Here is a 12902-nt window from a genome sequence, read left to right on the forward strand (position 1 = left end):
GGGAGGGTGGCGCTGCACATGAGGGCCCAGGATGTAGGCTCCCTGCCCATAGCTGGGAAGGAGGTATGATGGGGGTAGAGTGTGCTGTGGGAGGTCTCTGGGGAGAAGTAGTTGGGGGTTTGGCATAGCCCTGTGTCACTGTTGTGCCATGACCTGTGGAGCTGCAGGCAATTGATACGGATTGGATGTGGATACAAATTTTTGTATCCATGCAGGGCTCTAGTAATGCCCTCTCCAGAGGAACAAGACCGCCCAGAATCTTTCACAGGTGCAGAAATACCCTTCCTGCTAACATGCTTGGGGAGGCTCTGAATGTGCCAGGGAGGATGTTGCATGTGCTCCCCAGATGCACATCTCATGCAGGATGCAGGGGGAGACCTCTTTGTCAGTAGCAGACATCTCTGCTAGCAAACCAGAGAGAACAGGTCCAGATGCAAAACTGTATCCCTTGGTGACCCCGTCAAATTAGCCCTTTGTGGCTAGTTTCTTGTCCTGATTAATTGGCATTCTATAAAAGTTTTCTTTGGTGTTCCCTGGTTCAAGTTCCTATTTGAACCTGAAAAAGTTACTGACATGTAAACTCCTGAGACTCCAGGAAGTTGGTGTATTTGGCCTTTTGCTCAGTAGCAATGTCATCTCTTGGCACTTTGATTCTTTGGGTATGTGTACACTAGAAATGGCACAGCTGGAGCACTTTAGTGTAGACACTGCAGCAACAGGCGTGGTCTTGTGCTGCTGTAGTACATGCACCTTTCTAAGAGGCGGTAGCTAGGTCAAGGGAATAATTCTCCTGTTGACCTAGCAGTGAGAATGCTGGGGTTTAGGTGGCTTAACTTAATCTCTGAGGAGTTTTTTCTCACCCCCGAGTGAGGTAGCTAGGTTGGCCTAACTTTGTAATGTAGACCAGCACTCAGACTCTTAAATGGCACTAAGCAGTCAAGATGCATAAACTGAGGAAGAGTTATTTTGGTAGCCCTTTCAGTTCCTTTTGTACCCATTGCAAAAAAAAGACAGTCTAGTCACTTGCAATCATATACGGGGTCTTTATGCATTCCTATTGTGGAACACACCTGAATAATCGATCATGGAGCAAGATTCTCCCACTTGCCGTTCATATCCTTGTAGTTACTACAGTTGTTTACATGCACCAGCATTTCATAGCCATCTCTGGCAAGTATGGGGAACTAAGCCATTAAAGTTGTTGTAAAGAATTCTCAAATGTGAACTGGATGCAACCAATGAAATGTCTGCCTAAATCTGCAGCCTGCTCAAATGCTGCTGCTGCTCTGTCTAGTTCAGCATTGCTATCGGTTGACCGTGACTACCTTTTGCTTCTGCTGAGAGCAGCAGTGGAATGATCAGGTCTGCTTCATGTCTTTAATTTGGGGAAAGCTGGCAGCAACATGGGCAGTTGCTAGTCTCTTGGGGAGGAGCCAAATGCTGTGGCAGAGGATGTCTGGTTCCCAGCCTATTGGATAGAAGAGAGAGTTCCTTCTCCCTTAGCTAGAGGGTACTAGAGCTGAACACAGACTGATCCAGAAAAGCTCACTAACCATGGTCAGGTCAGTTCCCACCCCTCTTCCAGTGACTGGAAGTAGTGGAAGCCAGGCTACATATAGGTTGTCTCTGAACTCTCTGGGTGTGGCTGTCATTATTCCTGCCTCTGAGTAGTGTCTGGCACATCTTCCAAGCTCTTAATAGGCAGTTGCTATGGCAGCTGCCAGTATTAAGCAAACTGGTTTTCCATGCTTAGCTGGATTTTTGGCCTCTGTAGCCTGAATGGTTACTTCATACTCTGGCAAAATTAACTTAGGGGTACCTTGGGGAAAGATTAAAGTATAAACTACTTCTGTCTAGGGCTAAACAAAGCCCTTCATCGCTGTTGTAATACTCTGTGGTCTTTGCCATGGGACTGCAGGAAAGCTTATTTTGAAAGGACCTTCAGAGTAGCTCCAGTTCCTCACTTCTAACCTCTGATCTGACTAATTCTTTTGGTGTTGTAGGTTTAATGGGCTTGTTTGAGAAACGCCGATTCAGGAAATTCTTAGTGTATGTTGCCAACTTTGATGAAAATGACCCCCGGACTTTTGAAGGTGTTGATCCCAAGAAGACCACCATGAGAGATGTGTATAAAAAGTTTGACCTGGGCCAAGATGTCATAGACTTCACAGGCCATGCCCTTGCACTCTACAGAACTGATGAGTAAGTGTTCGCTATTCACCGGCTTTTCCCAAACTAAGCTAGTGGCCAGTGGGTTGGGAGATAATCCTTCAGAGTAATGGACCACCTCCATTAGCCACAAATGTACCTTTCTTGAAGTAAATCTCATGCAGCATCCTTGAGTGCTGCCTGTTGGAATGGAGCCTTTAAACGCTGGGTCTTCAGTACTGATTGGGTTTCTTTCACAAGCAGACGTATCCTCCAGCGTTGCTTGGAGCCTAAATGGGTTCTCCAAGGGTACACTGAATACGATGTTCTCTCAGTCAGGCTGAAGGGGAAGAGCTCTTCCGAAGCATAAGCCTTTAAGCAGAAGCAGTGGAATCGGGGGAAGCACGGGGAACATAACTTCATGGGGGATGAATGTTAACGCTTAAAGCACACCCTAAGCCAAGGCCATCTTGGGTCTGAGTAAACAGTAACTCATGTCGCCAAATGCATTTTACAGTCTCGATTCTCTTTTTGCAGCTACCTAGACCAGCCATGCCAAGAAACAATCAACAGGATTAAACTTTACAGCGAGTCTCTGGCTAGATATGGTAAAAGCCCTTACCTTTATCCCCTCTATGGCCTTGGAGAGCTGCCCCAGGGATTTGCAAGGTGAGGACTGGGTTGTGGTGGTGTGAATAACCTTGTCTCAAATGCATCGGGTGTGTTTGAGGATTCTGTTAGAATCTAATGTGCAGACTCTGGGTATGGCTACACTTACAAATCTGCAGCGCTGGTAGTTGCAGCGCTGGTCGTCCAGCTGTGCAGGGCCAGCGCTGGTGTGTGGCCACACTCACAGCTACCAGCGCTGCAGTGTGGCCACATTTGCAGCATTTGCAGCGCTGTTGGGAGTGATGAATTATGGGCAGCTATCCCAGCATTCAAGTGGCAGCAACGTGCTTTTTCAAAAGAGGGGGGTGTGGGACAGTGTGACAGGGACCGGGGGGGGGGCGGGGGGGGAAGAGAGAGTGGATTTTTGGAACTGACACTGTGCAAAATCAGAATTTTCCCACCCCCTTACTGTTAACTGCAAACAGCCTGCATCCAACATACTCTCTTTCCCCCCTCTGCCCCCTCCCCCTGTTTCTCTCAAGTAAAGCAAACACTCAACCCCTGTGAATGACTCCTTTTCTCGCTGCTGGTCAAGCAAAATGCAAACACTCAACCCCTGTGAATCACGCAGGGAGGAGGATCTCATTTGATTGTTCACAGATTGATCACAGCAAAGCAGCTCCGGAGGTTCACAACAAAACAAAGAGAGGCTGCATAACAAAACAAAGGGAGTAATTTAGTTAAAAGCATTCTGGGATACACCCTTATACCCTGGAGGCCAATCACAGCGCTGGTGTGTGGCCACACTTGATGACCAGCGCTGCAGCACCAGCGCTGGAATCCTTATTCCCCATGCCAAGTGAGGTGTACGGCCAGCGCTGCAGCCAGGGAGTTGCAGCGCTGGAAGTGCCCTGCAGGTGTGGCCACTTACTAATTGCAGCGCTGGAAAGCCTCCACCAGCGCTGCAACTCGCAAGTGTAGCCATACCCTCTGCTAAGAACCTCTTAACTATTAAACAGCATTTTCTTTAGCTTCCCTCTCTTCTCTAGGTAAATCCCTCTGTGGGATGGGCAGCATCAGCCAGGAGCTGGGAGGGGCAGTGCTGCTGCAGGAGGGGTAGGGCAGGATGGTACTTGAATAAGCAGTGTGGATGGGGTGGGGTGTTTCTCAGAGGGTGAAGTGTCTAGTGGGTCCCATCTTAGTTCTCTGGCCCCAGGTTAACTAAACTGACTTGAAAGACCTTCCTCTTTCAAACTAAACTTTTCTGCAGAGCTGAGCCGTGGTCTAAGCTAATTGTTTAGTGTCAGAGGTGTGCTAAAGCAGAGGATGTTAATACTGGCTTAACTTAGCAGTTAGCAGGGCATCTGACGTACTACAGGAACTGACTAAGCTGCCTTTGGGGGATGTGGGTCTTTAACTAAAACTGGAAACTGCAGTAAAATGCAGTGACTAGCATTTCTACTTCAGATGTGCCAGTGTTTTATGTGGAATCACATTCCAGCTTCTTCCTATCTGAGGCCCTGCTGGCTGATGTTCAGAATTACTAAACCTTTCTCAGGGACACAGGGAGATCCCTATAAGCAGAGTAGAATTTGTTCAAAGTCCAAACGTTAACGCTGAAACAGTATCCAGCTTTTTTGAATAGACTTGGCTTTTCCACCACAGAACAGTTCCCTGAGTGCTGCGGGTCTTGGAGTTACTAGTGGTTTGAAGCCTATTTGAGTTACTTGGCCATCAAGTAGCTGATTCTGACCATTCAGCAGTTGTAAATCATGGCTTTGACTAGTCTCAAGTACTGGCTGGTGTCTTGATAGTTCATTTCAGTTTCCTCCTTTGGCCTTAAATTGACAGTCCTTGACTCTTAATCAAAGAAGTAGGTAGTGACTGGACGTGCTGAGTCTCTGCTTTCAGTAATTCCCACGCAATTTCAAAAGAAGTTGCTTAAGTTACCACATATTGGCCTCTCCTCTTAATATTTGAAATAAGCAACTGCTACAATAAGATGCATGTTTTGGCTACAAGTGCAATTGCTCTTAAAAGTGAATTGTTTTTGGTGGCCGGTAGAATTTGGGGGAGAGTCTCTCTCTAAGTCACTGAAGTATATTCTTAATGGCATCCTGGGCAGTAAAATTATGACCCCAGATTGAGTTACAGGAATAAGACACTTCTGACTCCAAACTAAAGGTTCACTGACCATTTAAATGGCCGCCTGAGGAACAGTCCGCTACCTAGACTTGGGCAGGGCATGTGTCCCCTGAATGAGGTGGGGTGGGGGTGAAGGGGATTTTTCTTCTCCAAACCCTCCTGGCTCTGACTCCTTACAGAGGCCAGGGAACTGTTACACTGGAAGTGACTGAACTTCTGGTGTGCAACTGCCTGTTAAGGCAGAGTGAATGAACAATCAGCTACAAGGAGGCTGTAGCAAACGTGAAGCTTCATTATGCTGAAGTCTCCTTACTCTTGTAGGCTAAGTGCTATTTACGGAGGCACCTACATGCTGAACAAGCCAATTGAAGAGATTGTGATAGAAAATGGCAAAGTGGTTGGTGTGAAATCTGAAGGAGAGGTACAGTAATGCTTTGGATTATTTTCTCAAATATTTGCTGTTAGAGACCTCCTCTTCAATTAGCGCAAAAGCAAGTGCAGTGTCTGAGGAACTCGGGCTTGGTTTGGTACGCACGCAAACTAGGTTGAGCTATCAGATTGTAAACTTGCCAGAATTTTTGACTCAATCTTAATGTGGCTTTTAAGCTCCCAAAGCTGTGCCACTGGAGTGATGTGGTAAAAAAGACAGTAAGAAAATCTAAACAGGTGAACTTCATGTGTTGGAAAAGAGAAGACTAAGCGGGGACATGATAGAGGTATATAAAATCATGAGTGATGTTGAGAAAGTGGATAAGGACAAGTTATTTACTTATTCCCATAATACAAGAACTAGGGGTCACCAAATGAAATTAATAGGCAGCGGGTTTAAAACAAATAAAAGGAAGTTCTTCTTCACGCAGCGCACAGTCAACTTGTGGAACTCCTTACCTGAGGAGGTTGTGAAGGCTAGGACTATAACAATGTTTAAAAGGGGACTGGATAAATTCATGGTGGCTAAGTCCATAAATGGCGATTAGCCAGGATGGGTAAGAATGGTGTCCCTAGCCTCTGTTCGTCAGAGGATGGAGATGGATGGCAGGAGAGAGATCACTTGATCATTGCCTGTTAGGTTCACTCCCTCAGGGGCACCTGGCATTGGCCACTGTCGGTAGACAGATACTGGGCTAGATGGACCTTTGGTCTGACCCGGTACGGCCTTTCTTATGTTCTTATGTTACTTGAAGTAGACTTAGAAAATAACTTCAGAGGGATTTTATCCTAAATCTTCACTCTGGCTCTATGTCAGGATTGTTGTATTCCTTGAAAGCTGAGGAGGCAGGTCAATCAAAACGAGACACCTTTCCTTACAGCTGTCAGTGCATCTAACCTAAATCTAAAATTGACTCTGCCCTTGGCCTTAAGATGCATTAGTTGCTTGTATATTTCTGGCACTGAATTTCCTTACTGTTTCCCCAGATACACAGTAAATCAGCCTTGCACAACTATCAGCATTTACCAGCCCAAGCAGAAAATCTACTTGCCCATATCTGATGGAAGCTCTAAATACACTTCACTCATCTGCCAGTTGGCTTGCAATTTTACAGGGCGAGTTGAATTTGTCACGCTGGCTAACCATCTCTATAATACAGATACCTCTTAATCTTCAAATCATTGAAAAATGGCACAGTTGTTCATACCAGGGTGAATCCAAATAAAACTCTACAAATGACGGATGCTGTATAGACCAAATATCTAACTTGTGCTCAAATTCTGTTTCCAAATTTCCAGGTGGCCTCACTGACTAGACACATGCATTCATAACCTTAATCCCTCTGATGCTGATGGGGCAATTCTTGTTCAATGTCCCTACATTCTTACTATTGATACATCCATAAGATTGCACAATATACACTAGACAAACATCTGGATTAAGGAAACCAAGCTTTGCAGCATGTATTAACTTGTAACCTTTCAATAGTTCATGCATATAGCTCAAAAGTGTAGAAAAATGTAAGTGTTTGCTTGTAAAGTTGCATATGACTTGTATTGAAATGTCATGTACAAACTATGGCTTATAGCAGATGGTGAAAAACCCATCTCCTACTGAAGGTGGAGGAAAATCGCTCCTAAATGGAATACTTTGTAATACTGGGGGCTTTTACTTCTCTGCTGTGAAAATCTGACACTGCACTAAACTGTCAGGCTAATCTACTGGAAACAACCACCTAGATTTAGTTTTAGAACTAAATCTAAAATAGTTTGTTGCTGGTGAGCAGCAGTGCGTCTCATCAGTTCTGACTAGAGATGCTAAGAGGCTACTCTGTGCTTGAGAACACCTGGGAAAACTATTCTTCCAGTCTGAGGAATGCAAGTTTGTACTTTCTGTCCTTGGCAGGTTGCTCGCTGCAAACAACTCATCTGTGATCCCAGTTACGTCCCAGATCGTGTAACAAAAGTTGGCCTAGTGATTCGAGTCATCTGTATCTTAAACCACCCAATCAAGAACACAAATGATGCCAATTCCTGCCAGATCATCATTCCACAGAATCAGGTCAACCGGAAATCAGGTGTGTGGGGAAGAGTGGCTGGTAAAAGCTTAGCCTGTCAGTGCATAAGTAGGTGTTGCTATAGACTATCTGTCTGCACTTACTGTGGATTTAATGAGCATGCCAATTTCATTTGGCCCAGCGGAGGCAAGTCCACTTAAAGTCTCAGGCTTCTGTCAAGTAATGAACTTGATCAGTCATCAAGGAAAACATTTAAACAATTGGTAATGAAGCCACCCTCCCAAAGAACATGATCACCTCCCTTTTTAATGGCTCGCACATGTGCTGCTTCTTGGGGTCCTCTAGCTCCCTTCCTGATCCCACACTTGGCAAAGGCAGGATTTCTTACTGGGGAAAAGAATGCTAACATGGCTGCACATGTGCAGCCTTAATGAAGTGGGTGCATTATGCAGTTGAGATCCCTGTCTCATGTTCAGTTCAGCTTCCTCTCTAATTTTCCAATGCTTTGCTGCCTGAGGCAATGTGCGCTCTCCACTCCTGCTCCATGTTGTCTCAGCATCGGGTGGCAGTAATTCCTGGACTCCTGCTCCCCCACACTAGTTCCTAGTTCTTTCCGTTGTGGAAGCAGCATTGGTTCCTGAGGAAGACAGCTGTTGGCTGTTTCTGCAGGTGATGGTATCATTTAGGCATGCAAAGCCCATCACTCTCCCCAGCATGCATAAGATGTCCAAGTGTTTATGGACCCAAGTTTGAGCTGTTTGCCACCCTCCCATAATCTAGGCAGGGACCTCTGTATGTGAAGCACCAAGTGCCAGTAGTGCTACATGAGAAACTAAAAGGTTTAGGTGAAGTTTCTATTTCAGACTGATTTTAGGCCCCTAGGCTTTCATACTTCAATCCCTTGTCTGAATCCAAAGCCTCCAGGTGTTTGCAGTCCAGTACTGTGCACAGGCATGAGCCAGAATGTGAAACTTGCTGCTTCTAATTCACTTGGATCTGGGAACACTTTTATACCAGAAACTTCCTTGAAGGCTTGTGATGTACTGGCTTATACATAGCTGCCCAATACTGGATGTAGTTGGAGCTGTCTGGTTTGCAACTCAGTTGATTGGCCTGATGAGAAGGGACACCTCTTCTCCTGTCTGTCAGTTGTTGTCCTTTGCTCAAGCAGTGGAGGCAGAGGGCTGAATTCTGTTCCTAGTGCAATCAGCTGATGGGGGTTTGTGTGACCAGAGATCTCTACTGGGTGTAAAAACTCCTTGAAATTAGGGGGTTTCATCTAAAATCCCCCTATACACTTAGGCCAAGGGCTTGATATATGTAGAGGTCTGAATTACATGTAAATCCTTGTCCCAACAAACTAAAACTGGATCTCAGGCAAGATTCAAATGCAGCAAGTTCTAGGAGGAAAAAGGGAAACAAATGTGAATGCACATCGACATGGCCCAGCTATGTGTGCAGCTAGGTGGGTGAGTCAGCTCACAGCCAAAGTCACTATCAGCATCTCCTAGCTCTTCTCAATTGGCATGTGCTGTAGATCAACTTTCGTTACTTTAATGTTTTTCTAGACATCTACGTTTGCATGATCTCCTCTGCACACAACGTGGCAGCGCAAGGGAAGTACATAGCCATCGTTAGTACTACTGTGGAAACAGGCGATCCAGAGAGAGAAATCAAACCTGCCTTAGATCTCTTGGAACCCATTGAACAGAAGTAAGCTTTCCGCCCCGCATCAGCAATCTAGCAGCTCATATGCATTAGTGGTCACTCAACTAGCACAGTGGACTAGTTCACTATGACTTGCTACACAAAGACAAATCTGGGTGTCTTCTGGTTGTATTCTGACCTTGAGAGGTCATGGGGCAGATGAGGGAGACTGGAAGGCCAGTAGGAGTGGATGTATCTGTCATCAGAATACTCACTCAGCCTACTCCCTCCCACCCAAGACAACTACTCCAATGTTCTGCCCTAGCACCAAAAACCTTCTCATGTGCGCTTCTTGCTGTAGGGCTTTGGCATTTGATCATATTACAAGTTACCTGGCTCCTGTATTCGTTCACCTTTCACTGAGGTGCCGGGATTAGAGAGGTTTCTGAAATATGTCTTCTCTCATAGGTTTGTTAGCATCAGTGATCTGTTTGCCCCAACTGACTTGGGAACCGAAAGCCAGGTTAGTATGAAATGGCAAACAATCAAATTGGTGTGTCCGTGTAAGGGGAGAATCTCCAGACACTAAGCCTGAAAACTTATTTTCCAGATCTTTATTTCTCGCACCTACGATGCTACCACTCACTTTGAGACGACGTGTGATGACATCAAAGATATTTATAAGAGGATGATGGGATCAGAGTTCGACTTTGAAGAGATGAAACGCAAGAAAAACGATATCTATGGGGAGCAGGAGCAGCAGTAATGAGCTAATGTCTAATTAGGAGAAATTAAATCGGCTAATATGAATATAAGGAACTTTAATGAACTCTGTATGAAACTCAATATTGTAAGGCCTGCTTTTGTAATCACATCTCTGAGAGACTGAAGAGTACTGCACTGGTAAATGCTCCCCTTTGGGATATCATGTGTTAATTTCATTCTAGTAGGGCTGCTGTCCAGAATCTGGCTAATTACTGACACTGATTTAACTATTCACTAACCTTGTAAGCAAAAAGCAGACTACTGAACTTTTTTTTTTTGCGGACCTAGACTTTGGTGCAAACTGAAATAACTCATTGACCCGTTACCTTTGTATTTTTAATCATTTGTAAACCATTTCCCAATTATGTGCTTCTGGTGGATCAGTGAACTTGACAGATGCCATTCAGACCTGATACCAAGAAAACTCTAAACTGAGCACTCCATTATTGTGGACAGCATCCCTAAAGTCTTTCCCATCAATCTTAACTTTGTGGCAAGTTGTATTATGGACAAAGCCCACATCTATTGTAGCAGCAAATGTTTGGCATAGTTTTAGGCACAGAACCTAACCCACCCTTCAGCTTCTAAAACTGTTTACATCAGTTGGGACAACTGTGCCTAAGGTTCCTTTGTGTGTCAATCTAATAAAATTGAGAGAACAAATTACAAAGCAGGCATGATGTCAAAGTATTTTCTGTATCCCATGTGGCTTTTTGGATGGACCAAACTGCACTGCAGTATTGATATGACAGAGCTTCTGATGTCTCTTGAAAAGGCTCAAATGATTTCTGTACTGCAAAGTAAAACCAAATTCTGGAAACTAGTCCTCTGCTCTGGTCTGATTCACTCCACTTTGTACAAATAGCGTCTGCTTAAGATCTTAAAAGATGCATGCCTGCCAGAGAGTGAAGCGTCTATGGCTTGGAATTCAACCATTCAAATACATGGGAAAACAATGGACTTAAACATCCTTGGCTTGACTTTCAAAGCTGCTGTGCACTTACTTTCAGAGCAGCTGATGACCATGCAAGCTGTAAGCCCATCTCATGGACATTCAATCTGTCCCTACTAACCAGCAGTAGGGGAGTAGAGCAGATCAATCACTATACATGGAGGGCACTGTAGCACCTGGGCTAAACACTTCAGGCCTTACTTGGTCCTATCCTCTCTCTCTAACTAAGCGGGAAGTTCAACAGCTTGGTGTGCAGCCAAATTCCTAGACACTCTATGCTGTCTTGCCAGGGCTGACTACTTTCATTTGCCCCTCAAGTACCACTGTTGCAGTTGAAAACAGCACAGCATCACCTTGGTTCTGGACTGCAAACTCCTGTTTAACTTGATGCCCATTAACAAGCGTTGGCTGTTTTAAAGATTCATGGGTCTCCTTTTGATGGGGGTACTTCAAACTTTAGCCAGATCTCTTAGTACTTCTCATTTCCATGTTCGCACAAAGTAATCCTGCATTTACCAGAACAAGCTTTGCAGGGTACGGCACAGCGTGTTGGACTAAAGCTATACACTGCTACTCAGACCTCGATGGGAGCTTGTAAAGCAACACTCAGAACACTCAGTGGATGTGTTGGTTAGGAAGTGATAGGAGGCTTGTCACTGATGTAACGGATTTGTCACCAGTCTGCCTGAGGTGTCGGGTGATCAGGCTGAAGCCACAGGATTTTTTTAGGGGAGGAGATGACGAAATACACCAAGTGTTAAGTTTTAAAACTTTATTAATAAAATAACAGCAGAGAGTGGTGAGTGCTCCCCACGTCACTCAGAGGAAGGAAGAAAGCGTTAGTGCCTCAAGCCCTAACCCATTTTTATACTCTCTCACGCTCTACCCACGGCTGGCTTTGACTGCCCGGCTGCAGCCATGATGTTGGTCTTTATTCAAAAACATTTAAATTTTGTAAAGCATCGTGTTACCCCTTAAGGCTTAAATGCTAAATACCAAACACCACTAGTCACCTGTGTCAGGCAAAAAACCATTTTTTTGGTTTTGCAACTTTGAATGAAATATCCAAATGGATTTTAGTGTTTTTATTTAAAAACAAAACCAATTTATTTAACACCCCTTACACTGCTTTAATTTTTACACACCTGTACATAGATGACATTTATATTCATTTGGAGGCAGTCAAGTTCCAATAGACACCCCTTATGTTCTTTTAGCAAATTTGACTAAATTGTTTATAGTCAAATGATTTAAATCAGATTGTCTTGGTGCCTGGCTTATTTACAGACATTCCTTTGGAAAAGGGCCCCTTTTTCCTTCAGAATGGGTGCAAAGAAACCAAGAATTTTTTTCTTCAACATTTTTACAACCTTTAACTGCTCAGTTTCGTCCAGCATCTACAGAGTTAACTTCTTATTCTTTCCTTAAATTACTTGCTTATTTTCCAAAATGACACCTTTATTAACTTAGCTTTTTACCATTCCAAGTACTGTTTCAGGGACCTAAAATTCCCATGTCTGCACTTACTCCTTTTCTTGCTTCTGGCACTATGCCCTCAAGGCTTCCCACCTGTTAAATCTTTTTTATTTGTTGCCTGCCTGTTTGTCTGGGCCTGATCCTGTGTGTTCTTTGTGGTGGTGGTGGTTGAACTGTCCCTTTCCCTAGGCACAAGCTTTGTTCCACTACTAATTCAGCAAGGAGGGTGGGCTCCTCAACTAGCCCCCATCCCTCCTGGTCCCTTTCCTTTTTGTAATTACCCCACAGGGTGCTCTCCTTGTAGTTGGGGGTGCCCTACATACGACCTTTTCCCCTTCACGTGCTGGACCTCTCCTTGGTCTTAATGAGGGCTGCTATTGGGGTGTAACAACATTCTGCCCAAAATTGAGGATCCTCACAAAGGGGGAGAGATCAAAGCCCTCACATGGGTTACCTGAATCATCCCATCAGGACCGCACACATGGCTAGCTGACGTTTTAACTGTTCAATCTCCTTTTCAGGGCAAGCGTACTGCTGTTGCGGCGTATGCTGCGCACGAATAGTCAAGTCTTTGACTAGTCCCTGAAGGACCGGTGCTTGCTTAGCCGGTGCTTCCAGGTGGGTGCGTTCTGCCTTTTCCGCCTGGAAGTCCGGTCGTAAGGCTTGCATCTTGTCCTGGGCATAGGCCTGGGTTGCTGCCTGGTGAGTGATCT

The 12902-nt window shown here is 44.9% G+C and overlaps 1 protein-coding gene across 1 annotated transcript in view; it reads left to right on the forward strand.

Moving 5' to 3' along the window:
- GDI2 (GDP dissociation inhibitor 2) overlaps positions 1 to 10584 on the forward strand; it is a 29584-nt gene extending 19000 nt beyond the window's left edge. Inside the window, exons 5-11 of the mRNA XM_044989625.1 lie at positions 2004 to 2202; positions 2686 to 2817; positions 5224 to 5323; positions 7238 to 7409; positions 8918 to 9062; positions 9465 to 9519; positions 9607 to 10584. Coding sequence (XP_044845560.1) covers positions 2004 to 2202; positions 2686 to 2817; positions 5224 to 5323; positions 7238 to 7409; positions 8918 to 9062; positions 9465 to 9519; positions 9607 to 9762 — 959 coding nt within the window. The 3' untranslated portion in view covers positions 9763 to 10584. The remainder of the gene's footprint in view (positions 1 to 2003; positions 2203 to 2685; positions 2818 to 5223; positions 5324 to 7237; positions 7410 to 8917; positions 9063 to 9464; positions 9520 to 9606) is intronic.
- Positions 10585 to 12902: the final 2318 nt, after the last annotated feature.

The sequence above is a fragment of the Mauremys mutica genome, chromosome 1 (genome assembly GCF_020497125.1).
Source record: "Mauremys mutica isolate MM-2020 ecotype Southern chromosome 1, ASM2049712v1, whole genome shotgun sequence".
NCBI lineage: Eukaryota > Metazoa > Chordata > Testudines > Geoemydidae > Mauremys > Mauremys mutica.